Source organism: Artibeus jamaicensis, unplaced genomic scaffold (assembly GCF_021234435.1).
Source record: "Artibeus jamaicensis isolate MK-2021 breed Jamaican fruit bat unplaced genomic scaffold, CSHL_Jam_final contig_889, whole genome shotgun sequence".
In the NCBI taxonomy this organism is placed as follows: Eukaryota; Metazoa; Chordata; class Mammalia; order Chiroptera; family Phyllostomidae; genus Artibeus; species Artibeus jamaicensis.
This window is the reverse complement of record NW_026522005.1, coordinates 3,174,309-3,201,855: the sequence shown is the minus strand read 5'-3', so window position 1 is coordinate 3,201,855 and position 27,547 is coordinate 3,174,309. Positions and strand designations below refer to the sequence as shown.

General features: G+C 46.6%; 1 protein-coding gene across 1 annotated transcript in view; it reads left to right on the top strand.

The window, feature by feature from the left end:
• The window catches only part of USP46 (ubiquitin specific peptidase 46), a 59,054-nt gene that overhangs the window by 21,627 nt on the left and 9,880 nt on the right, over window positions 1-27,547 (top strand). The window contains exons 2-6 of the mRNA XM_037134682.2: window positions 3,643-3,723; window positions 6,228-6,441; window positions 7,842-8,071; window positions 18,805-18,881; window positions 25,385-25,468. Coding sequence (XP_036990577.1) covers window positions 3,643-3,723; window positions 6,228-6,441; window positions 7,842-8,071; window positions 18,805-18,881; window positions 25,385-25,468 — 686 coding nt within the window. The remainder of the gene's footprint in view (window positions 1-3,642; window positions 3,724-6,227; window positions 6,442-7,841; window positions 8,072-18,804; window positions 18,882-25,384; window positions 25,469-27,547) is intronic.

Below are 27,547 nucleotides of genomic sequence, written 5' to 3'. Positions count from 1 at the left end.
GGGGCTGTTCTCGGGGCAGAGGTGGCAGTGAGGAAGTGGAGACAAGTCTTGAAGAACAGTATAGAAAACTTTGTATATGTAGTATTAGTTTCCTGCTGCTGTTGTAACAAATTACCATTACCTTTGGCCCTTAAGTGATACAAAGTTATTACTTTACAGTTCTGGAAGTCAGAAAGCCGAGTGGGTGAAGGCGGTGCTGGGCTGTGTTCTTCCTGTCTTCTTGCCCTTTAAATTCTAGAGGCTGCCTGGCTGCCTTCCTCCGCCTTCAAGATTAGCAGAGGCGAGTTGAGCCCTTCACACCTTGCGTCTCTCTGATCTAATGTTCTGCCTCTGTCCCCCACTTTTAAGAATGCTTGTGATGATGACATTGGTAATCCAAGACAATGCCGCATTTTAATGTCAGCTGGTTAGTAAATGAAGTCTACCTACCACCTACGTTTCCCTTTGCCTGGGAGGGTAATGTGCTTGCAAGTTCTGGGCATGAGGACATGGGCATCTTTGGGAGACCGTTATTCTGCCTGTACACATATGTGCAAAAGTATAAACAGAATAGTGCGTTGAGTCCCACCTGCCCACCACTGAGCTTCAACAACACAATTTTATTCCCATCTCACCATTGGGTCATTGGAAACAAATCTTAGCCATCACCTGATTCATTTGCAAATGTTTTAGAACATTTACAAACGGTGACTGGGGGAGGTGTGTGGGAGAGTATGTATGTATTTTTAATAGGAGACACACTTAAGTATGTTAAATTCTGACGGGAAGGATTTAATAGTAAAGAGGAGCTTGGTCTTAGACAAAAGGACCAACCTCTTTAGCATTAACAGGGGAGGCACAGAGTTTTGGAGTTTTGGGAGCATGTAATGATTGGAGTTCTTCTCTGCTGGTTAAAAAACATTTTTTTTTTCTTGTTGGGAGGCCAGTGAGGAGAGCAGAGGGAATGCCGAGGTGTTGAGGAGCTTGGGGAAAGTGGGGAAAGTGGGGAACGGTGACTGCGGAGCCGGGAAGGAGGCCCTGGAGAAAGCGTTGGAATGTGTGGAGGGCCTGCTTGAAGTGGGTGAATTCTGGTGAATCAGTGAGCTTAGTCGTGTGACCTTCCCCCCAGCGTTGCACATCTGTCTGGGTAGGTGTTCAGAGGAGGTAGATAATTTGGTTCTTACTGATTTTGTTTTTTTTTAACCAGGTTGTATGACCAAGGACAGGTGGTAAGATGTTTATGAGAGCAGGTGAAATCATGATTCCGTGGACCCTAAGCCGAGTGAGAAAGTAGAGGTGTCACAGTGTATGTAGCTGCGGCAGGAGGGCTTCAGGAAGGCAGCAGGCAGCGCTGACTGGGTGTTGGGGGGTCGCCAGCTCCAGGGACTCTGTGAGTGGGCGGCCGTAGTGGAGCTGAAGACAGTTGGGAAAGAGGACCTGAAGCTGCAGAGAGCGGGGTGTGGGGCTGAAGCTGCCCGGGAGGCTGGCAGGAGGCGGGATTTCGTGAAGGTGCCTGCTGTGAATGGGGGGTCGTCCAAGGCGGGAGGAAGGAAGGCCTTTGTGTGGTGCTGGTCAGCACTGGCCACAGACAGGCAGGGGTTTGGACAGGGCGTTTCTCTTCACGCTGCCGCCTGGGTCACTGTCCTTCGCAAGAGTCGTCACCCCCTTCTCCAACTCCCCCTCCAATAGGAGAATAGGTAGACTCACGCGGACTCAATTTAATAACTCCCAAACAGCGGAAAGCATGGATTAGCTTGAATATATGGCCGGCTCCTAAAGAAAGATTTAATGAGACCTGCCGCCATGTCTCCACCCGTACGACTGGCATTCCTTCTGGGCTCTGAGCCATATGTACTGGTGTTGCTTCAGAAACGGCTGTGGGTGTGTTTAATATGCATTATTTACATCGATCTGTGGATGAGATGTAGCTTTATGAACATTTTTAGTGATTTTTGTCTATACCATAAAATCCTGCTGTATTGTGAAATGTATTATTTAAAAAAATTCAGCCTTGCAGATGGGGTTACTTTATTGTGGAGGCGATGAAAACCATGGGTGTGCACACACTACAGAAGGCGGTGACATCGCCCCACACACGGGTGACCAGGGAGTCGGAGCCTCCGGTAAAGGGTGAAGGAGTGTCGATCGGTGGAACGGCACGCGGACCTGGAAATCGAGGGGAAGCCAGATGTCATGCTAAGGGGTGGCCTGTGCTCTTTCTTTCTGCTGCGGTTCTCTTTGCATAGAATTGGGTGGTTTTGCATTTCATGGTGCTTATTGACACGTGACCATTTTGACTAGTTCTCAGCCCACATTTTCGCCATTTCTTCCTGTGACAGGAGATGCTAATTATATTAGCCCAGAATAAGTAGCAGCAGCAGGTTTTTTTTTTAAACAGTCTCTTTTTCTTTTTAAAATACCTATCTCCTAAAGCTTTGAGATTCTGCCAGCCGTGAGTCACCCATGGTAGCCGGAGAGCAGGAGGGGCTTGTAGGGCCGAGCCGCAGGGCCCGGGAGCCCCGTCTCACCCCCCACCCTCCTTCCCTCCCTGACCCACCTTTGGTCAGGTTTCCTGATCCCAGCAGACCCATCCAGGCCCTGGGGAGGAGTGATAAGCAACATGATATTGCGGTGCCCCCTGGCCCTTAGTAGGGTTCACGAAATGGTTTTGTTTGATAGGATTGCTCTGCGGAGCTTTTGGGTAAGATCTTGGGCTCCCGAGTCCGACTCCCGGGTTCCAGGCCCACCTCTGCCACTGTGGTCCTTGGGCAGATTCTCAGCCCTTCTGAGCCTCGTGTTTCTGAATGGGAGATGGGATCGTAACAGTACTTCCCTTGGAGGGTTGTAGTGAGAATAAATAGTGCAGTCCCTGGCACATGGCAGGACTCACCAGTAACTATGACCTGTGTCGGAGCGGTTCACGCAGCTTACCAATTTGGTGCATTTGGGAACTGTTAGGTTTTCCGTTGTATTTCTCCATTACTTACAACATTTTTTGGCCATGTCACTGTCCTCTCCGACCACCCTATTTAAAGCTGCATCTGTCCACCTTCTTCCGCCCCCTCCACTATGTCTCTCCTTTGCCCCACACGCCCTGGAGCCCCAGCCTCATTTCCTACTGTATTTTTCTCCCCTGCGTGTGTCACCTTCTGTCCGGCGTGCTTGTTGCTCTTTCTGTCTCCATCCACTAAACTGTGGACTCCACAGGAGCAGGCGTCGTGTCCTCTTTGTCTGCCGTTCTATCGCGAGAGCACATAGTGGGTGTGTGATAAACCTCTATCAGAATGAAGACATTGACCTTCACAGTGACGGTATGATTCCCCACCCTGCTGAATACTATCAAAGCTGCCGCCACTCTCTGAGCTTAGCACGTCTGGGCTTCAGGAGCTCTTGATGTCAGGTCGCTCGTTGGCCTGTGTCACACCTCCTGTCCCAGCAGAAGATGAATGAAGCCAGGGAGCAGGATGGGGAAGAGTGGGTTGGACGAGGAGAGGATTTACAGCTGGGCTACTTCTGACACCTTTCCTTTCGGCAGGAACATTACCAACAGCCCCAAACCCCGGGGCGCCCAGGGGCGGCACTGTCTCAGGTGGCCTGTCAGTATCGTTTTACCTCCTTGTCTGTTCTTCAAGCCGCAGAGCTTTTGTTATTTTTCTCTTTCAGGGCACCAATGCCTCTGCTCTGGAAAAAGACATTGGTCCAGAGCAGTTTCCAATCAATGAACACTACTTCGGATTGGTCAACGTAAGTATTTAAAAAATGTACTATTCTTGTCAGATATTTTAGAGTCCTCGAAGCAACTCCACTGCCATTTTCATCAGCAATTTTTAGGTAATTGTTCATGCTCTATAGTTACTAGAAGTGGCAGATGTCAGGGAGGGGGAGATTTAGTCCAGTTTTTGAAAGTGCGAGCTGTCTCAGAAAGAAGGGTTTCGTTACTGCATCCTTGGGTCAGGTTCTTACTATTTTCCCGCCTGTATTTTAAAGAATTAACTTCGTACACCTAACTTTCAGAGGGTGTTTTATGAACCTCTGTAGTCAAATCTGCTGTTATACATTCTTTGTTTACCATCTGCACAAGTAAAGACTCCTCAGTTGTCTTCTCAGTACGCATGGGTGCAGTCAGAGTTTTGAAAGTGTTACCAGCTTGCCACCAGTAACCGTGTAAGGATACGACTCGGCGGTGGTGCCTGGAGCAGGGGTGGTGTGTGGGGCCCAGTTATCTCTGAATTCCTGGGCCTCATCGTACCCACTCAGCAGTAGCTCCCTTGTGCGTGAGCAGACTCACCAGGCGCTGCCTCCTGGGTGAATTGGTCATGACCACGTAGGAAGGCAGTATCACCCACCGCCTTTGTGAGCTTTCTTCCTCACCTGATTCTCTCTGAGGTGGAGCTTTCAGTGACATCAAGCGTTAACTCAAAAGCACTTTGTTTTCTGGAACGAGTGCTCTGAGCTTAGTCAGTGCCCTGGTGTGATAGGTCACAGTTTGCAGTGGGGAGGCTGGAAGTATTCTCTGCAAGTGGATGCTGCCTGTGATGTAATGGAGAGAATATTGGCTTCCAAGCAGTACCTACATCTGAGTGCTGCCTGTGCTTCTCACCAGCTGTGTGATCTTGAGCAAGTCACTTGACCTCTCTGAGCCCCCTTCCCCCCATCTGCACCTCTTGGCCCACTGAAGACCTTGACATGAGGCTGAGGTCGCGTGTGGGCACTTGGTAAACGTTAGTTTCTTATTTTCCCTAGGAGTTGTCCACTGGATCAAGACCAAGCACTGTTGAAGGGTGTGTGGGTAAAGGCAATACATTGTGTAACAGAGAAAAGAGTGGAAGGAGGGAGGCTGCTGTGCTAGAAGATAGAGCATTGTGCTGATGAAGTACTGACTCCTAATTTTAGTACACATTTTTAATACACATTTAATATTCCTAATTTTTAATACACAGCCATTGTGCGCAGGCCTCTGCTTAAGCTCTATGAGGATAGTTATCCAAGTTGTGGGGATTCTGCCCTGGCTAAGGAACGTACAAATGCAGACTTTGGGGAGAAGAGTAAGGCTGCTTCCTAGTTTGTGGGAGCGTTGTGAGATCCAAGTTTATTGAGAGCTTTTGGTTCCCTTCGAACAGTAACTCATGAAAATTCCAACTTTAATTTAAAAAGAGGCTTGTCTCCTTTTACATAATTGTGTCCAACTAGATTAAGACAAGTAGAAAAGCAGGAACTGTTCTATCTTAGCACACCTTAGAAATGCCATTGGCAGTGTGCCGGAGCTTCTGTCTGGCTCCTGGGTACGCGGCACGCAGGCCGGCCTCTGATCCCGAGAAGACACGTGTGTTCTATTTTAATCTTTCACAGCACTTCGACACCAGTGATGTTAATCTTGTTATTTCCTGAGTGTTCTTTCTCTCCACTGTGTAGCAGAAATTCTGAGGCGATCATCTCCTCCGCCCTGTTCTTCCACAGAGTTGGTTTTCCAATCAGTACAAACCAGCGAGGGGGTGACTCTTCCCTCTTTAATTGTCATCGCGGTGTCTCTGGAGGCTGAGAGCACAAAATATTTCTGTGCAGGCCCTCCTGTGATTGTAGGGGACCCGGCACTGGGCGGCACTGGATTGTGGTCCTGTTAGAAGCAAGGTCAAGGGCACCTGGGGAGTCGCGAGGGAGGGAGCCAGGGGCACAGCTGAAGGAGGCCTGTCCGCCGGGCTCCCGAGGAGGAGAGGAGACTGGTCTGGAGCCCGTGGGCAGGGACGCTGGGCCCGGAGGGAGAAGAACTGAAACAGGACACGGTTACGTGAAGGCTGTTTCATCAGAGCACGGTGTTTTCCTGGTCCCTGGATTTTTTGTTGATCTGGATTTTTATTTTTGTCCTCAGGGAGTTTGGATGTATTGTCCTGTGGCGTCTTTTATTTAGCCAGTTGCTTTTCTGGGTCCCCAGATTATGTCAGGTTTTTTGTTCTCTATTTTTTTTAAGCATCAGAAGGTCTTATTAGATTTTTTTAAATTTATATTTTATCTGGGCAGAGTACTTACTATATTTCAGAGATGGTGGTGGGCTAGAGAGGCACCAGGCTGGTGTAAACTTGTGTTCATGTCCCTGTTGACCAGCTTAGCCACCCGTGTTCCGAGCGGTTCACTAGGGTCCCTACCTGGTGAGCAGGACCCCAGCCCAGGGACACCCAGGCCGGTTGGCGGAGGCCGGCGGCGGTGGCCTGCCCCCGACTGGGATCTGAAGCGTCCCTGTTGTCCCTTGGCAGTTCGGGAACACCTGCTACTGTAACTCCGTGCTTCAGGCCTTGTACTTCTGCCGGCCGTTCCGGGAGAACGTGCTGGCGTACAAGGCCCAGCAAAAAAAGAAGGAGAACCTGCTGACGTGCCTGGCCGACCTTTTCCACAGCATCGCCACGCAGAAGAAGAAGGTCGGAGTGATCCCACCCAAGAAGTTCATTTCGAGGCTGAGGAAGGAGAATGGTGAGTGGCGTGGGGTGAATGTGTGGAAGGGCCTGGAATAAGGAGAATCGACAGTGGGTGTGTCCTCAGAATGAACCCCTTTTCTCCCCCAGGGGAAGATAGGATGGCCAACTGCTGAAACATACTTTTTTAAAGGAAAGATATTTCTCTTTCTCCACTTAGCATACAAGCGAAACTGGATAAATAAATATGCTTAAAAATTTCAGATTTGTCATCTCAGTGTGGAATGGTCTTTTTATTCGCTTCACAGTTGGAGGGCCTTTTTTTCCTGGGTAGACCATCGTAAGAGGGAAAATTGCCCAAGGCAGCCTTCTAAGCAGGAAACTCATTGGAAGAAATAGGTTGATGCAGTAATTGAATAAAATAGTACTATTTTAGGAACTTGTCATAAGTGATTAAAGTAAATGCATATTATCTAATCAGAGCCTCTGTTTTAAAAATAATACCTCTGATTTTTATTTACCTAAGATAATTGAAAGATATTAAATTGATAACCTTTGAATGATAAAATGTCTTGCTGTCACCTGATTTTTTTTCATTTTATATATATTTTGGGGGGTGGGGCAGTGGCAGTAGAGACTAGTTTATTCCAGTCTTGCATTGGTAATTTTTGTGACTAGAAAAATACTTGATATTTGTGTTTATCCTAGATTTCAGCCTTACTCCACCAGATTTGTAGTTAATCAGATGTTTGTTTTATAAAGTCTCATTTAATTTGATTGCTGTCTTTTAAAATTGTTGTAATTTATACAGACCAGAATAAAAATAATCTGAGAAGGAGGCAGAGCTCTCCGGAGTCTCATTGTGAACATGATTAATAATGAGGCCTCACAGCTGCATTCATCCCGAGACTGTGTGTCCGCGTGGCAGGAAACAGCAGTGGGCTTCCGGAAGCCTTCGCGTTTGGTTTCGGAACACTGTCTGATAGATACGTTCTCCCAAACGGCCCTCATCTCCCTTACGTGCTTCATGCAGGCTGCTTCCGGGCTGACCCAGAATTTGACGTGATCTCTGGGAAGAGACCCCAGTTGCTGGGGTAACTTACAGAATAAATAAGTGGTCCTTGGTGGTCACATCATATTAAATATTGATATTTTATCAGGAAATTTATTTTTGCTACTTTTCTTCTCCTTTTGTAGAATAAAAATATTTAGGTGGCTTTTATTTACATAATGACTTTAGGGAAACACAGGAAATTTAGTTTCTTGGTGGCTGCTACAAAAGAGAAATGGCCAAAAATTCTTTTCGAACTTACCTGCTGAAGTTACAGAGTGGAGATGAACATATTCCAAACCCGCCCATCCTTTTCAATATAAACACTGAAGAGTGGCCTGTAAAGTTGAGCGTTTCATTTGCTTTTCGAGAATCCGAGACTGAAACAATGACCTTCTCCTTTCCAGATCTCTTTGATAACTACATGCAGCAGGATGCTCACGAGTTTTTAAATTATTTGCTAAACACTATTGCGGACATCCTGCAGGAAGAGAAGAAACAGGAGAAACAAAATGGGAAACTGAAAAACGGCAACATGAACGAACCTGCCGAGAATAACAAACCAGAACTCACCTGGGTCCATGAGATTTTTCAGGGAACGCTCACCAACGAAACTCGATGCTTGAACTGTGAAACCGTAAGCACTGTGCTGGCTCTCGTGTAGTGTGCTCGTGCGTGTTCGTGCAGGCCGTGTTGTGCGCGAGGGTGACGTCTTCACGGTGTGCATGCAGTTCTGTCTGTGTACGGAGCCTCAGGTGCAAACTTCGGGAAGCATGTCTCCATCTGAGATGTGTCACTCACCTGGCTCAGGGAGAGCCACGAGGGCGCATCTCAACAACTGGATTACTTTGCATCCTGGGGAAATTTTAGGGTCCACCAGTTGAACTGTTGAGCTGGACCTCCAACCAGTGATCTTGAAAAGATTTTGGTTACGAGGAGGCTACGTGTGACTTCGACCATCCCCCCAACTGTAAGGAAATCAGTAGTGTGGTATGGTGAACTTGAGGTCAGACGTCAGGCTCGACTCCTGACTCTCCAGCTGGGTGTTCATTCAGCTCCACTTACATCACGGCGGTGCGGGCTGGGTGGGCTGATGGGTTTGGAGAGTCTGGCACATGGTAGTCACTTCGTGTTAGTTGAATTCGAAGACATGACCTCCAGAGTATGATCCAGGCTGTCATGTTTGCTTGGTATATTTGATTTAATTCTATGTGTGGCCATGCAATATGGTAGTTAGAACCCAGCTCGAGCCCTGGCCAGTGTGGCTCAGTTGGTCGAGCATCGTCCCGCAGAGCCAGAGATCTCCGGTTGGATTCCCAGTCAGGGCACATGCTTGCATTGCGGGCCTGTTTGGGGCCTGTGTGAGAGGCACGTGATCCCTTTCACATGGATGTTTCTCTCCTCTGTCCCTCCCTACTGCCTTTCCCTCTCTCTGAAATAAATAAATACAATCCTAACAACAACAAAAACGAGCCCAGCTCTAGAGTTATGCCGTGAGTTTGTATGTTGGCTCAGCCACTCAGCGGGCTCTCAGTAGCGATGGGACCCTGTGCGTACCCCCCACCTCTCTGTCTTCTCCTCCTCTGCAAATTGGCGATGGCGAGAATGCCTGTGGGTTCCTCACATGGCATGAGAAATTCCGTAGGAGTGTGTATTTCTTCTACGGAGAGAGGTAGAATCTTTCACCAGATTCTGCAAAGGTGCCGTGGCCTAAAATAAAAGTCATTAAAGTGTGTGGGTTTAAGTGGAAGGCTCTTGTGTTTTTCTGACAGTCTTTCTTCTGTCCTTTTAAACTGTTTTGGAATCAACTTTCCGATTTCTTCACTGTAGAGAAATTAGAAAACATAGCGAAGCAAAAGAAGCTAAGATTACCAGCAGTCTCCCCACCTGGAGTTGATAAGTTTATAACATTTTATAAACATTGCGATCCCATTACCCAAGAGGTCACCACGTGAATATTTTGAAGTCTCTCCTGCCCAAACATTTTCTTCACATCCTTACCTATCTACAGGTCTTTCCTTCTTCCCTTTCTCCTTCTGTTCCTTTGTCTTTTATATTCCAATAAAATTCAAATGAACACAGAATGAGGGTAATAAATCCTGTGTATGTGTTACTTGGGACCAGTGATGAACCCATTGCCCATCCTGTTCATCTCTTGTTCTGTGCACCCTCCCCCATCACCAGACGGGTCTATTTTTAAGCAGATCTCAGATAACGTATCACTTCACTTGTAGTCTCTATATTACTTTGTTCTATATCTCTAAAAGTTAAGAAATCTTTTTATTCAAAACATGAGTACTATTACTTTTAAAAATGAGTCTTTTAAGACATTATTTGCTCACTGTTCAAGTTTGCCGGAACCTTTCTCATTTCATATATATTTTTTAGCAGTTGCTAATTCAAATCAGGATACATACAGGTCCCCACAGTTGCACTTGGTCAGTCTGTGTCTTCATCTGTAGGTTACTCCTCCCCCATTTTCTTCCTCGCAGTTTATTTGTTGAAGAAATCGGGTTATTTGTCTTGTAGAGTTTCCCATTTCTGGACACACCTATGTGGTGTTTACTATGTGTAGTAAAAATAGCAGTATGTTTTTACTATCTTACTCTTCGTTTTTATTTGACACACCTATTTTATATTTCTTTTTCTCTCTTGCCTTTTTTTGGATCAATGACATGCCTTGTTTTGTTTCTGTCTTTGAAAGAAACACATTACCAACTCCGTCTTCCAGTACTCTGTGGGTTTTCAGGGGGGCTCAGATGAGAGACTCAGTTGTATTTGTAGTTTTTTTGTCCGTGGACAGGTCATTTGATCTCAACAAATGCAAATAGTGCATCTCAGATGCTTCTACTGAAAAAGCCATTGCCTAGCCTGTTATTTCCTGCAAGGTCACTATAGATGGGAAGCCTGAGCCCACAGCTCTCTCCAAAAATTTTGGATGAAACTAGAGTTTGCGAGAATGGGATTCCAGTCATGTGTGGTTGGCGTGTGGAAGTACATGGGGTATGTGGGTGTGTCTTTCTGGAGGATGGGGCAGTCGGATTTATTCTTACACGTAGTTCTCCCTGAAATGATTACTAGATGACTTGAGGCAAGAGTGTTCTTTCCCCTTGGAGTTTCGTGGGTAATCACCTCCATTTTCTTAGTCCCTCGAACGGAACAGGCCCCTGGGAGTCACCTAACCGTCTCTCTACATGCCCGAGTCCCTTCTGTGTCATCAGAGCCACTTGGTCATCAGCATCCCCTGGACCCTGTCCACAGTCGAGGAACTCGATCTCCTGAGATGCATTCCATTTTTAGAAAGCTCTCATTATTAGAAAGTGCTTTACTTTCTAAGAAAATACATAACTCGAAGGCTTTTTTCCCCTGGACTGTCAACTGTTGAGGACCTAGTGCAAGAGAACACTTAGCGTTAAAATTTCTCTCCTAAGATGAGAAACCAGGCCCCCCTTGAGTTATGTCCTCTGCTCAGGGCAGGCAGCCTTTAGACCATACTTCAGTCAGAATTATGAAATCTCACAGTGGGATTAAACTGCCCCAGATCCCGAGCAGCAAATTAGCCCCCCAGGGAGCCTGGCTATTGTAGCTGCCTGGCTGCTAGTTCCTCTAATTGTGGGTAGCTCCGAGTGCCAGCCTTCATGCTTTCAGAAAACAATGTGGTGTGTTTTTTCTTCTGGGTCTCACCCTTGGTAAATGTTGCTTGTGATTGCAGTACAAATGTCAGCTGTGAGATTTATGGAGACAAACAGTTTCCTTCTGCAGTAAACTTGGAGAGACCATTTTAAGGGGTAATTCGGTGCTGACTTTCCTAGATAACCTTGAACAAGATGCTTCAGAACGGAGGCATGGGGATTTTGCAGAGTAGCCTCAGCGCTCCCTTGGTGGTTCTTCTCCAAGAAGATTTGACGAAGATTTGCTTCATAAGATTTGCAGGGCCAGTTGTTAATTTTGTTGTTAATCCCGCCCCCCCTTTCCATTTAAACTGAGTTTTTGCTCTGCAAACCTCTGGTTTTCCATGCTTCTTTGTGGCTTTAAGACACATTTCTGTCTGTTACTGAGCCAAAGATTGTCTAAAGAACTGCTTTATTAAGTACCAGTGGTGTAGAGCTCCTTGCTTTGTCTGCAGGTGTTAAAATTGCTCTGAGCCCTCATGAAAGCTGACAGGGTGGGCGGTGTGGCCGGGTGTGATTCTGCGTTCCTGGGATTCAGGTGGCCTGTAGCTGCCACTCGTCCTAAGGCCACCTTTTGGCACTGCCCTGAGCCGGCACATTTTCAGTTCCTGGCCCAGTAGCATGGGGTTCCTTCCTGCCTGGTCACCTTTTTTTTTTTTTTTTTACTACAGGAAAGGAGTTTCTGAATTCACTTAGAAGCACATTTGAATATGATTTTAATGACTCGGTGACTTAGCAAAGCTCATGATTTATATGTGTGTATGCCCTAGAAATTAATTTGTCCTGTTAATTGATTTGTAATTACTACTTTAAGAAGAAGAGCAAGTCGGGGGTCTCTTCCCCCCCGCTTAAACTAGCATTTTCAGGGAGCTCCAGGCCCAGAATGGGGGGAAAAGAAAGGAGAATAAGATGTTAGCCTGGACTCGTTGAGAGTATTAGAGCCTTGGTGATATATATGTTTCCGTGGAGACAAGCTGTATTTTCAGTTAGACCAGAATGAGATCCTTGTGTGTGGGAAGAAAATGGTTTTATTTTCTGGCAGCTTTCTGGGGAGAGAGAAAGAAGAAAAAATTGCTTGATCACTCATTGCTTTCGACTCTGTCAATCTGGGCAGGGAGAGCGAGCAGTTCAGGTGGGAGGGTTCCTGCCTGGTTTGATCTCCCCAGCAGGGCTGATTCACCGGAGCAGTGCTTTCTCTCACTCTTCATTCTGGAAGCAGTTTGTTTGCATTGGGAATTGATAAAGTTACAGTCACTTTATTCCGTTAGTTAATTAGATCTGTGCCTTTCCCCCTCTCCTAAAACAACTCGGTAGAGAAGAAGCTTTCCGAGTGGCAGGCGACGAGACAGTGTTTCTTTCTTGTTTTCATGCTCTTCCAGTTCCCAGGGTGCCAGCGGAACCTGACCCTCGCTGGCTCAATTATGCATGATTTCAGCTGGCTTTCATGCTCCTCTTTCCCTGGAGAAGGGCCACTTGGGTCTAGAAAAAGACCCAAGTCTTTTGGTTTGATAACTAAACCAAAATACCTGTGGATTATTTTAAGAAAACAGAAAGTACAAACAGAAAATCATTCAGTCTGTCATCCAGATTTTTCTGTTGGCATTTAGATATCTTTCTACTCATTTAGCCTTTTGTTATTTATTCATTCAATTAGTAAATACTTATTGGGTATCTACTAAATGCTGAACATTATTCTAGCTATTAAGCAATTAGAACAAGAAGAAAAGATAGTCCCTGCTCTATTGTTTGTTAACATGTACATTTAAAGCTACACATTTTCCTTTAAGCACTGCTTTAGCTGCATCCCACACATTGTGATGTGTTGGCATTGGTTCAAAATATTTTCTGATTGAAGTTTTTTTTTCCCTTTGATTTTAGGGAAAACATTTCCCTTCAAGAGAAATATTTTCTCTTGAAGTTTTTTTTTTCCTTTGATTTCTTTGTGATTACTTAGCAATTTTGTTTTTGCAGTAATTAGAGGTATATTGTTTAATTTTTAAATATTTGGGGTTTTCCTAGATATCTTGATGTTACAGATTCAGAATTTAATTTCACTGAGGTTGGGGAATATATGCTGTTTGAGTTCAGTCTTTATAAATTTACTGTGATGTGTTTCGAATGCTAACACATAGTCTGCCCTCTTAAAAGAGCTTGAAAACAGGGTCTCTCAGCCTTGGAACTTAATATTTAAGATCAGGTAACTCTTTATTGTGGGGTGCTGCCCTTTACATTTTAGGTTGTTTACCAGCGTTTCTGACTTTTGCCTGCAAGATGCCAGTAGCATCCCACAAGACATGACAACATAAATGTGCCCAGACATTGCCAGATGTCCCTTGGAAGGCTCTTGTCCTTGCCGAGAAGCACTGAATTGAAAAGCATGTGTGTTTTGCAGTCGGTGGACATAGTGTCCTGTAACTGTCAGTAGGCCATGGCGGCTGATAGAGTTATTCAGATCTGTTTTTCTTAATTCCCCCTCCAACCCTACCTTTTCTATTAGTTGCTGAGAAATCATCTAACTATGATTGTGGGGTCGTTTTATTTCTCCCTCTAATTGTGTCAGTTTTTGCTTTGTTAATTTTTTTCCTTTTAAAAACAACTTGAAGGCATAATTTCTATACCATAACTTTATGCATTCAGTGATTTTTTTAAAAAAGGAATTGGATGAGTGGTGCGCCTACGGTCGGGGTCCATTTTTAAAACATTTCCACCACACCAGTGAGATCCCTTGTGTCCGGCAGTTCATCTCTGTCGCAGGCTCCAGGCTGCCCGGTAGGCTGCTTCCCGTCTTTAGATAGTTGCCTTTTCTGGACATTTCATATAAATGGAACTATTCAATATGTGGTTTTTGTGTCTCATTTCTTTTTATTGTATAATGTTTTTGAGGTTCATTTGAATTATAGCATAGGGTTGATTTCGTATTTATTGCTGAAGAGTGTTCTGGCTTCATGCATTTTTGAGGCTCTGTTAGGAAGGGCGTCCATATTTTTTACTATGGTTTTCTAGTAAATCGATCCAGTTATTAAAAGTACCTTTTTTATTTCTCACAGTTTTTTCTAAAACCTATTTTATCTGATATTAATAGAACCCACTAAAACTTATGTTAACTGTTTGCATAGTGTATCTTTTTCCATCCATTTACTTTGAATCTATCTGGGGCTTTATATTTCAAGTTTAGCTCTTATCTAGGATAGCATATAGCTGTTCATGCTTTGTTTAAAAAGAGTCCATTCTGCATTTTCTGCCTTTTAGTTTTAATGTTTACCGTATTCATGTTTAATATAATTATTGGGTTTGGGGCTCCATTTTATTATTTGTTTTCTATTTATTCCCCTTATTTTTTCTTTTTATTAAATTTATTGTGTGACACTGGTTAACAAAATTATACAGGTTTCAGGGGCGCAATTCTACAATACACCCTCTGTGTACTGTATTGTGTGTTCACCACCCCAAGTTAAATCTCTGCCCGTCACCATTCATCCCCCCTACCCTTCTCCACCTCCCCTCGGCCTGTTTTTGTTGTTGTTTCTTCTTCTCTACCTTCTAAAAAAGCTGTTGGAATACTTATGCTGTTTTTCAGTGGTTGCTCTAGAGCAGGGGTGTCAAACTCAGTTTCACTGGGGGCCACATCAGCCTCACAGTTGCCTTCAATGGGCCGCGTGTGGTTTTAGGACAGTACAAACGTAACTGCTCCTTAACAGTTAAGTGAGAGCTCGGCGCTGCCCCCGGGTAGAAACAAGGTGGTGGATGGATAAAACAAGGTGGAGGGCTGCATTGGGCCCTCGGGCCTTGTGTTAGCCACCTGCGCTCTAGCGGTTGCAATATATATTCTTCACTTTTTACAGTGCGCTTAGAGTTAATACTGTTATTGTTCACTCAGAACATAGAAAGCTTTAATTGTCTGGGTGCACATTCCTGTCCCCACCCTGCCTGGTCCTTCACACCATAACTGTCGCATGTGCTACTTTTACCTACATTACGAATCCCACAGAACGATGTCATAATTCCCATTCTTGGTGCCCTTCAGTCTTTCTTGAGGATCTGCATTTCTGTCTGGTAACCATTTCACCTTGGCTTTCAGAACTTCCTTGAACATTTCGTGTATTGCAGTTCTGTTAATAATGAACTCTTCATTTTGGTTTTGTTCTTGAAGGATATAGTCATGGGATATGATAATTCCGCATCAATAGTTCTTTCTTTTAGTACATTGAAGAAGTGGTTCTGCTGTCTTCCGGCCTCCGTGATTCCTGATGAGAGATTGGTTTCCAATCAAATCATTCTCTTGTAATGTATTATTTTTCTCTAGATGTTTATAAGGTTTTCTTTTTACCTTTGGCTTTCAGCAGTTTGACTGTGATGCACCTTGGCTGGCCCTCTTTGTATTTATCCTTCTTGGTGTTTGTTGAGTATCTTGAAATCTGTAAATGTCTGTCTTCCACCAAATTTAGGAGATATTCAGCCCTTTTCTGCCTGGTTCTTTCCCCTCTCCTCTGGGACTCCAATTACATATATAAAATTATCTAACAGGTCTCTGAGTATCTGTTAATTTTTACTTAAGTCTTTTTTTACCTTTATTCTTCTCACTGGGTAATTTCTGTTGATACATCTTCGAGTCTGCTTGCTCTTTCCTCTGCCATTCCCACTTTGCTATGAAATCCATCCAGGGCATTAATTTTTCAGTTTTGGAATTTCCTTTTGATTCTCTTCTTTTAAAATATTGTTTCTATTTCTCTGCTGAGATTTCTTTTTTGGTTTATTGTAAGTATATTTTACTTTACTGAAAACAGTTGTCGTGGCTTCTTTAAAATCTGTTTTTGCCAGTTCTAACATCTGGGTCATCCCAGCACTGGTCTCAGCAGTGTTATTGTAGACATGTCTCCCATTTCCCTGCTTCTTCACATGTTGTATGTTTACACTGTATCTAGGATACTGAGAAGGTTACATCTGAGACTCCTGAGTTGGTATTTTTCTTCAGTGAGTAGAGAGTTTCTCTGGTTTAGCAGGCGCCTGTCTCAGTTGGACTCCAGCTGCAAACTCCGTTTCTCGGGCAGCAGCGTGAGTGAGGTCAGGCCTCTGTCTCCAGCAGAGCCGCTGTGATCGTTCTCCGAGTGTGCGCAGCCACAGTGGGCAGGCAGGCAGAGTCGGGGTATGCTCTTCGATTTCTTCCCCTTTGTTGCCGGTGGACACAGTTTCTCAGATTCTGTTTTTTCTCTCCTAGCCCAGAAGGGCTACATTCCCTGCCCCCCCCCCCCCCAGATCCCTACCTGTGGGCTGTGAAAACGTGAGCTCGTTCTGTGTAGTTCTCCTCTGAGTGCAGGCTCCCATCCGCCTGTTTGTGTTCGCTCTCCAGAGCCTTCAGGTAGCTGTGCTTAGTGTAAAATGATCCCAGTTTAATGTTTTCTGGAGGCAAATTGAAATGCCAGGATCTCATTCATTATCGAAGCCAGTCTCTTGAACTTTCATTTTAGTATGGGGGACACGGACAGTACCAACAAATAAAAATAAAATATCTATAATGTTAAATACAGTACGTCCTCATTTGACGTCATTTATAGGGTCCGTGACTTTAAGTGACTCAATGTATAAGGAAACCAGGTTTACCAATAGGCTGATTGACATAAGCGAGAGTGAAGTTCCTGGGGTGTCTCATCAATGTCATAAGGAAACAGCGAAGAGCAACACATTATTCAGGGGCCTGCCGTGGTCGTGCTGGTGATCCGTTGCTTTGTTACAAACTGCCCCAAACGTCTGAGACATAGATCACTCTGATTTATAAGGATTCATGCAACTGTGGATGTGGCTGAGCTTGTGTGTTTGTACTTCATCTGGCTCGCTCGTGTGTCTGCAGGCCAGCTGGGGCTTGGCTCTGGGCTGGGCTCGGCTGGGCACCTCTGTGAGAACAGCTCTGCTCCGTGGGTCTCTCGTCTTCTTCCTGGGTGCAGTGGGCCAGCCTGGGCCCGTCCTTGTCATGGTGATGACAGAAAGGCAAGGGAGCGATCTCACAAGTGCTTATTCGAGCCCCTGCTTATAAGGTGCCTTCTGACATTCCACTGGCCAAAGCAAGTCGCGTGGCTGAACTCGGTCGGAATCAAGGGCTCCTGCGATCCAAGAGGTCGTGTGGCAGAAGAGCCAGCAGCGGCATTGGGGAAGATTTGGGGCCTTTTGTGCATTATACCAGGGCAGGAAAAAGTGCCACAAAAAATTAAATTAGGATAATAGAGATAAGGGGTGTGTATAAACAGGGGTGGGCAAAGGTAGCTTTACAGTTGTTCGTATGGAGAATAGCACATTAATAAATAATATAAGAATGAACTGTTTTGCATGGTCACAGTTGTAACCCCTGTTTTGTATAGTCACAGTCTTGTTCACCCCTGTGTAGAGGCCTTTTTAAATATAAAGTTGGAATTAATTTATACCACTATATAGCCAACTCTGTAATATGATACCCTAAACGCTTTCCAACTTTTTGACCATTTTAGATCATTTAAAGTTTTCTGCCCTTCCATGGTTTGTTGAGTGCTTACTTCTGGAAGCACTTTACAGGTATTATTTATATCATCCTTAAAACAGCCTTATGAAATAGATACTGTTCCTGTCCTCACTTTACAGATGAGGAAACTGAGGTACGGAAAGGCTCAGTAACTGGGCATTCGTCATCCACTTTATACAGGTAGAGGGAAGGTGTGGGGCTGCACAGTCTGCCTCGGTACATATTCTTGCGTGTGCTTCTAATAGGAGGTGGTATTTGTATCTCTGAATATTTTTTAGATAATTTCCTAGCAGTGGAGTATTGGGTCACAGAGTAATTTTCACATTTAAAGAAGAGCGTGATTTTCATCTTGTTGCCAATTGACTGAGCAGCACCTCAAAGTTGTTGCAGGAACATCTCACCCCTCTCACTCCCAAGACAGTAAAACGCCAGGCTTGCTGGTGAACTGCTGGAGTGTAAGCACTTAGTGGGTGAGCTGCAGCAAGTAGGAGCCCAGAACTGGTGTCTTGCGAGCTGAGCAAGGCTGAGCAATAGCCCGGGCCAGTGAACCAGCTCAGCTGAGAGTGGTCCATGGCACGGTGGGCCTGCATGAGCCCAGGCGCCGGGCCAGCCCTGGGTCCACTCACTATCACAGACAGCACAGGGCTCCGCAAACGATGGCCACCATGTATGAAAGGACAGCTGCGTGGGTCGCTAGTATGACTCTCCAGCCTGTGGCACATGAGGCTCCCTGGCCACTCACTGAGTGACCAGACGCAGGAGGAAGGGAGTGATTCCAAGGGCCTGGCAGAAAGTGCGGGCAAGTTAATGAAGGGGTGAGCACCTGAGTAGTAGGTCGTCTGCGTCTCTTGTCGTTTTTCCATTTTCATTTTTATCATTCCGCCAATCAGAGCTGTATATGTGGATATCTGCCTGATACTTACTACTTTGGAACAGTGGGGGAAAGACTAGAGAGGAGTAGGAATCTGGTGGAGTTTTAAGTACTAAAAGTCCTGAATCACAGCTGGGATAGAGATGATTAAATTGAAAATTGGGGATTTTCTGTAGATTGGGTTGTTTTCAAGGTAGTCTGATTACAGCGAATGTACAAAGTGAACTTTGTGTGTTTGCAGTGAACTTTCACTGCAGTTGTGGTCATTGTTACCTCTGAGTGTTTAAGGTAGAGGTCCCTTGTTTATTTCATGTCTAATACTTCTTTTTTTTTTGCTTCAGGTTAGTAGCAAAGATGAAGATTTTCTTGATCTTTCTGTCGATGTGGAGCAGAATACTTCTATTACCCACTGTCTAAGGTAACCTCATGAATTCTGACTGTGGTCAGGGCTTTTGATCAGGCTAGTAAATAAGTGGGGCGGGGGCGGGGGGGAATAGCCCCTATTTCCCCAGGAAATAATCTTCCTTTCTTTTAAACCAATGTAATCCTGTTTTTCTACTCCTCCTTTTCCGAGAAGGATTAAAAATAAGTGCGTGTGTTCTGGAGAAGAGTCCTGCTAAGAAGAGAGGATCAAGTGGAAGCCATTAGTCATTAAGTTCAGAAACAAGTTTTTAATCTTGAATACAGATGTAATAAAGAGACTTTCCTCTCTCACACAGACACACACAATCAATTACACAATTAGGTTAACAAATTCTATAGATGCCTGCATTCCTTTCTTTTCTAAGGTGATCTGCTCATGCACTTTTGAGCTGAGAACTATTGGGGAAATTGCCTTTTCCTCAGACTTCCAGCGTTGAAGGAGATAATTCATGGGAAAATTTTCTCCTCATTAGGGTTCAGAGTAGGCCAGGAGCCTTCGTATGCCCGGACTTGGGCATACCAAGTCCTGCCCACGGTATAGCATCTGTAAATTGTGCTCAAAATGGATAGAAAGACACGGTGTCCTTTTCTCCTCCTCACTCCCTTCTCCTGTTTTCATTAAGAGGTTGTGAGTGCTATAGTCAGCCTGGCCCTGCTCTGGACACCGGGCGTGGAGCACCAGAGACCCCTCGCGTAGCGCTTGCGTTCGGTGGGATCCACAGACGGTGTCGGTGCTTTGAAGGGGGCTGGACAGGTGTGAAGGGTGCGGGTGCCCGGGCGGGGCCAGCGGGCAGGTGGGCCTCCCGTTGCCCAGGGCAGTGCAGCTCAGAGACACTTTGCGGTGTCGGAACCAGGCGCCGTCGGTTTTTATCAGAGGAGCAGAGTGGCAGCGCTGCTCTTTCAGGAGTGTAGGTGACCTGGAACATGTTAGCAGACGTAGATTAAAGGGACTTGTTATGGTGAGTGACTGTAGGCACGTCGTCTTCCAGGGCGAAGGGACCAGCTCCAATGTGGAAGAGCTTGGCTCATCCGGGTGTAATGTGTCATGTGGGATGGGGGTGGATGGCTCTCCCATTTCCCAGGAGTCTGACCCCCCACCCGCACCCCTTGTTCAACACTGCGGTGATAGGCTGGTACCTCAGCACTTCCTGCTGGTTTGGCTCATCAACCCTTGTCTCCAAATGCCTTGCGTTCAGGGGTCTAGGACAAGTTTGTTATCTCTTTGTTTAAAAACTGTTTCATAAGCCCGGTGGCCTCTTTTTTCTCTGAATGGCTGCCTTTATGGTGAGGGTTTCTAATCTTCCTGTGAGAAGCGGCCATTTTTTATTTCCCGAGGATTTTGTGATCCCAGGGAGTAGGAACAGGCGAGGTTGTGCCAGCCTTGGTCACAGGTGAGGGCACAGGGGGGAGGTATTTGTCCATACGCCTTCTTTGAGAAGGGCAGTTAGGAAGCGTGTAGTAGGTTAGGGAGGTTGGCTGCTTCCCCTCCCGTCGAAGCATTATCTGGGCTGCTCCACAGGGCAGTTAGCCGTGGCCTTGGCTATGAGGCCAGCCAGGTAAAAGGTTAATTGTTAGTCAAAATATCAACCTTTGAGAGCCTTGTTGTAGAGAAATGTAAGCCAGATTTATGGTTTCATTTTTTTTTCACTGGAGAAATGTGTGTACTGGCCACGCATATGTGAGAAGGCAGGCTAGAGGCACTGGGAGATGTTCGAGCTGGGACGGATGGGTGAGCATGAAATAGCCTCGGAGTCCCTCTTAAACAATGTGAGGTTCTCATCTGCCTGGACTATCCAGGCTGGTGTTCTTGAAGTGCCTACCCATCCTTGTTTTATATCATCCTTAAACTAGACCTTGAGCGGCTTACATATCCCTGCCCTCACACACACCTAACACCTCACCTCTCCCAGGAGAGTATGAGCAGGAGAGAGGGCCAGGGGCTGCTGGGTGCCAGCCGATCCCCCTTCACTCGTTCTGCCCGAGACAGAGGGCGAGAGGAGTGATTGCCATCTCTGTGACCCTTTTCATGGTTTGATTTGGCTTGTGTTCTTGAAAGTTTATTTTAAAATGAGGATTCTGAAGTTTCTTCTGTGACATCATGTCTGCATACCTCTTCTGATGTGATATTTCTATCTTTCACTCGATGATGAAAAAAGTTGCAAAGTGAAGCTAAGATTGTGGAATTTAAATGTCAGATTTCTGCCTGCTCCTTCCAGAATGGTTTTCGGTGATCATTTACAGGGTGTGTTCAGTGAACTTCTGTCCCAGGGAGACGATGGGAGAAGAGGCAGAGAGGTTCAGAATGCAGCCTCCCGTGCTCGCCGAGCTGTGACTCTGGCATTTGAAATCTCAGTGCCTTCAGCGGTGAGCCCTCTGTACCATGAGAGGGTACTGAGTAAGCTTTTTTCTTTTGAAGAGTTAAGGAATGGCCTCAGGCACAAACGTAAAATACGTGAAGTTATTCTTATGTGGTCTTTTCTGTGTATTTGGTCTTCACTTTAGTGCCTTAGTCCCTCCCCTCTGCTCGGAAGCCACCGGCTTCTCTGTCTCCCTCCGGTTTCAAATTCTCGTTCTCCCAGTGCCAGGATCAGGAGGGAGGTAGCCTTGTAACTCTCCTCAAACTCTGTTTTGAAAATGAATCGTATTTTTTTAAATTCGTTTTCTACTTATTGTGCAGAACTTCTTTTGTTCAAAGATTATATCTATACATATATATCTCTCCCAACACATTTCGATTCGTTTTTCTGTTCTCTTGTTCTGACCTGTGCTTCCGTTTCGATTGCTGTTACGTCGTGTTTTCTGATACCTGACGCACAAGTCTTCCTCACAGCTTTCTTTTTTACGTCTTTTCTGACATGCTAGTCCATGGCTTTCAAACTGTGGTGTGTGTCACGTGGGTAAGAATCGAGGCCCAGACCCTGTTCAACTTCAGGGATCCCGGGCCTCTGTCCATTTCCTGGGTGATTCTGACGGGGCCACAGTTTAGGGACCACAACTCTAGATCTTTGCCCCTCCAGCAGGGGCTCTGGGACCAGCACCATCGACATCACCTGGCATCACCTTGCGTCACCTTAGAACTGTAGCATCTCAGGTTTCCCCCGAGAAGGAATGCAGCAATGAGTCAGAATCGGCATTTTGACATGGAGATTCGGATGCGTGTGAATATTCGCAGAGCATTGGGAATGGTGGCTCTGGGCCCGGACAGCATGTCGGAACCACCTGGGACAAAGCTTTAAGAACAAGAGTGAGTGCCCGGGTGCCACCTGCAGAGATTCTGATGTGAACGATGGGGCTGCGGGTGGGAGGTGGAGATGGAAATTGTTTGGGAAGTTCCCCAGCTGATTCTAACGAACAGCCAGGAGAACCACCGCTGTAGATTCTACAACAGAGCTGGCCTGCGGGCATGCCATGGCAGACGGGTCGCGGGCGTATCCGCCCCTGTGCCCCTTAGAGACTGGGCAGACCTGCAGGAGCGGCCGTGTCCATTTACTGCAGCTCCTGGCTATGCAGCGTCATTTTCTCTGGTCACAACATGGAAATGATCGGGAAGCATCCACTTGAGAAATTTGTGAAATCAGTTTTTAAACTGTTGTGTTGAGTGGAAAAAAGATTTTAATTAAAAAATGTGCCAAATATAGACATTAACTTGGACATGAGCACTCTTTTTACGATACATAGCCTTCCCATCCATGAACATAATCTTTTTTTCCATTTTTCAAGATTTTTTGTATACATTCCCATAAGGTTTTATAGTTTTCTTTCTTTGTAAAGGGGGTGAATTTTATATTAGATTTGTTCCCCAAATGTATTTTTTAAAAGTGCTTTATTCCCACTGTGACTCTTCTTGAAAGAAATACAAGAAATTTGTGCTTTTTCTCTAACCTCTTCTCTGCTTTAGTCATTTATCCTGAGCATTGGAAAGACATCGCTACTCTCTCCTTTCCCTTTAATTTTCTTCTTGAAAAGTTCCCTCAGCCTTTGTCATCTGCTGTGGTTCCAACAGTTATGCAGTATCAGCTGACAGACTGGTCAGCCTCGGGGTTTCCTGCTGGGGTCACCCCCCTTTCCTGACTTAGTCTTATTTTCCACTTCTCAGCTCCCAGACCCCTAAAAGCTGCACCTTGTCTCTCAGGGCATCAAGCTCTGAGGCAGCTGGGGCTCGGCAGGGTAGTGGTTATTTGTAAATTTGTTCCTTAAATCAGGTCTAACTTCTGCTGTATTTCTACCTATCTGGGTTTATAAATGCTTCAGAAAACTATCTTTGAGAAATTAAATAGAAAGTATTAATTCCTACTAATTGTTCTGCTGGTCGTGGTTATTCTGGTTCTGTAGCTGAGCAGAGGGGTTTGTCTGTGCTGTAGACCACCAAGGGTGTGGCTCCCCACCATCACCCGTGCTCACCTCTCCCCCTTCCCGGCCTCCACCTCATGCCTCCCAGTGATTCTCCGCAGGCTGAAGACTGCTTTCACCTTATTACTTTACTGAAGAGTCATCCCGTATTCATTCAGCTACATTTAAGACTGTATTATGCACCAAGCACTTGAATTCCGGGGATGGAGTATAATTGCTTTCTAAGATTGTTTCCTTACCTTTTGACCCCCTCCAATTCTCCTCCCATGGTGCTGCCAGAAATGGTGTTTTCAAAAAGCACAATCTGATTGTGTCTTTTCCTTGCTGAGACTGGTTAGTGGGAGTCCATGCCAGCTCCTGAGAAGCGTGCACCCTGTACCTCTGTGCCCCACTGTGGTGTTCCCTCCGTCTGCTGTCCGTGCCTCCTGTCCGCCTGGCACACTTTCCCTCTCTGAGAACCCGACTCGGGTATCGCCCCTTGGGAAACGTCCTGAAGTACCCCAGTTCAAGTTCATTTCTCATCCCCCTGGGCTTTCCCCCGGACCCAGTACACGTGCCTGCCTCTGTCTTCATTCATTCCATCAGCTGACACGTATTATTGAGCGCTGCCGGGCGTTGGGTCTGTTCTCAGCGCTGGGGCTCTAGCAGACCTAGAAGGGAGGCAAGTAGTCAGTGAATAGCAGGATGGTTTCAGGTAGCAGTGAGTGAGCGCTCGGGAGTAAATGACAGCGACGGGCGAGGGCGTGGGTGGGTTCAGAGGAAGTGGACAGGGAAATCTTCTCTCAAGAGGTGACATTTACGCTGAGCTCTGCGTGAGTGGAGCCAACATGGAAACATCTGGAAAGGAATTATCAGTGCGCAGAGACGGCATCTGCAAGTGCCCAGAGACAGGGAGCCTGCTGATGGTGAGATACAGGGAAGACTGGCCTGTGTGGCTGGGGCAGAGCGAAGCTGGGCAGGGAAGGGGACGAGGTCAGGAGGGCAGCCAGGGGCCTGCAGGGGGCCGGCCTGTTCACTGCGGCATGGGATTTGGATCTTACTCACAAGTGCCTGGAACTGCTGGAGGGTTTTCGGCAGGGGGATCAGGTGTGCAGAGTGATTTACGTTCACCCTGCCCTGAGCACATAAACGTCGTGCGTGGCTCCCTTGCACGTGTCTGTGGTGGACCGAGCTGTGTGAGCACGGGTTCCGTGCGCTCCACGAGTCTCCAGCACCCGGTCCCCAGTACTGTTGGTAGACATTTGGGGATTTAATGGACAAACTGTGTTTTTTCTTGGTAAGTTCTGTGATGGCGTTCTTCGATTTAATAAAATGGGATCATTCTGGCGCTGGGACATTCCCTCTGCATAAGGAAATGTCACAGACCTTTTCGAGAGTCTGGGCTGTTGTCATGTCTCCACGTTCTCTTCAGCCTTGGAAGTCGTACCGCAGGAAAGTTAAGTAGAATCTCAATGACCAGACCAGAATGACACGCCGTGACATTTAAAAATGAAAACTATGAGTAGGCGATAAGGCAGATACAGATATAACATCACAGCAACATTTGTTCTCAAAAGGAGGCAGGCTGGAGTTCACATACAGGGGGCAGGAGTGGGGAGCCAGGGGTCGTGGGGAGCAGTCCTCTCCTGAGCGGGTGGGGCTTTCTTGGTTCAGTGTAGGGCAGCTGTGTATGGTTGATGTCCACTGTCTTCACTGCTGTGCTCTTGGAAAATACAGACCACCCGACACATACTGTTTTCACTAATTGTATAATAATGCCACCTTGTATTTTACGTGCTTGACCTTTTTTGGACCCAGCTTTACAGTGGGCCTTTATGATAGTTAGTATTTTTCTACTATTATTTATGCCTCCAACTGACAGGCTTTCTCTGTTAAGCCCCGAGTTTTTCCTGAGCCCGTTGGAAACCTCTGTCTGTGTCCCGTTAGGTAAGGCTGTACCTGACAACCTCTCCCAGGGGAGTCACAGTCCGGTCCAGCAGACAGGCTCCCACAGTGGCGGACGGCCGACTCGCCGGGAGGAGCTTTGCTCGTTACTTCTTCCCCCCACTCGCTCAGAAATGACCCCGCCGGTCAGAGCGTTCAGAACGCAGCGTCCGTCCCAAGCACAATGTGGCCTTCTTTTTAAGTTGTAAACATTTCTCTCTGCAGAGACTTCAGCAACACAGAAACACTGTGCAGTGAGCAGAAGTACTATTGCGAAACCTGCTGCAGCAAACAGGAGGCCCAGAAAAGGTGCGAGAGGGGTTTAGCTTAAGAGGGTGTTTTTGTGTCCCGCGGAGGAGCCTGCCCGTGGAGCCTGACGGATGGGGCGTTGAGTCCAAGTCGCACAGGCTCATAGCCAGGTCGTCTGGGAGAAGTCAGCCACCTCCACACTGTAAAAACCGGGGTGCGAATGCCGGCCTACCTTGGAACGTCGTCCGCCTCCGGTTGTTTGCTCATTGGTTCATTTGTGCGTTCACTCAACAAATACTTTTTGAGTGCTACTGTGTGCCCAGTAGTGTGCCGGGTAGGCAGGTGGTGACCAAGTGTAATCACTGCCACCTTGGGGTTCAAGGGACATTACAAAAAGGACTTAGCATAGTGCCTCACACAGCTGTCACCAAGTCGCATGGTTAGTGTTGCCTACACGTTGGGACTTCCTTATTTAGAAGATAGAAGAGGTTGAACAATTAGTTATTTAATAACAGATCACGAAGAAAGCAATAGCGCATCAGTTATATGGACAGGTGATAAGGAAGGTTCCGCGTTCTGAACAGACGTGGGACCCAAGGTTGCCCGTGTTCTTCCCAGCGCCACGCAGCCAGTTAGACTCTTGGACAAACAGATAACCCGTGATTCCCTGTGAGCCCCCCTAGAAGCCAAGAAACTTGACACTTCAGTTATCCCGTGAGGCCTTCCTGTGAGTTAAATTTGCCCCGCCCGTGGTTGTGGAATGTTCACAGTAACTCATTACTGCCATCTGAACCCTCAGGGGCCCATAGCTGGGGGCGAAGTGACCTCTCCGCCCAGCCCCCTCCGACACGCGCGTCGTGCTGCGTCTAAACGTACAGCAGTTTAGTCCGGGCGGCAGGCGGAGTGGAGGCGGTGGGTAGGTAGCTCTCATCGGTAGTCAGGGGACCTCACCTCTGCGCCCAGCCGTGGACTCTGAGTCAGCCTGAGGCCAGCCCAGGCCTTCTTTCGTGGCATGAAGGGGTTTTCCGTTCAGCTCTGAAGGTCATTAAAATGTCATATGTTCCTACAAAATACGTGGTTCCCCATAATTCATATGTTTCTGCTGTTGTTATTTTGGTTATTGTTATGAACAAGGTCTTACCTTAATAGATTCCTAAATAATATTCTTTTAAAATTTGTTCTTTTCAAATAATATGCATTGAAATGTGCACAAGTGGAGAAGAATTTACAGTAGGTCAGGGCACTCCTAGACCGGGGGTCCTGGAAGATTCCCTAATCTAGTAAACTTTGTAAACTTGTTGTCTTTGTGACTTTTTATTAGGGAATATTAAGGGTCATCGTAGTGATAAAAGGTTTCCGTGTTTATGTAAGTTTGAGAAATGGATCAAATGAGAGAACGGTCCCTTTCCTGTAGGGAGGAGCGCCAAAGCAGAGGTGGCATCGTCAAAGCAGAGGTGGCATCGTCAAAGCAGAGGTGGCATCGTCAAAGCAGAGGTGGCATCGTCCCACAGAAACCCCACAGTGTGTTAGCGTCCCCCGGGCTGCAGTGAGCCTGGTTAGGGAAACACAGCCCTGAGCCAACCCCTGCCTTCTGTGAATGGGAGAAGTGAGAACCGGAGAAGGAAATGACTTGCTCAAGGGCACAAAGGGAGTGTGAGAGTGAGCCCAGCGCATTGGCTTTGCTGATGCCGGTGGTTTGCAGTGTCTGCAGCTCCCTGTTACCGCTTCTCGCTTCTCGGCCTTTTGGCTAAGATCAAGTGGAGCTCCCCGCTGGTCCTCAGAACCTGGAAGGCCGGACCGCACTCTTCTGCTTGTCCTTGCCCCAACTTCCTTTTCCCAAGAGCTCTTACCGTCCTCTCCTTGATCTCAGGAAGGCGTGGGGGGGATGGTCCAAGCACTGCTCCTTCCTGGGGGGCTGAGGGCCGTGACAGCGGTTGGCATCCTAGTTTTACTGATACAGAGATTCTGGAATGTCTCTGTTGACCAGACAGACCCCTGCTGTTGCAGCTTTTCTCCCCCTGACTGTGCTCCAGGTCACGGAGGACGTAGGATAAGTCCTCTCTAAATAAGCCAGCCTGCTCTTATTCCTGTGAGGGCTTTGGTTGCTTGCAGTTGGTTCGACCCTCCTGCTCTCGTCTG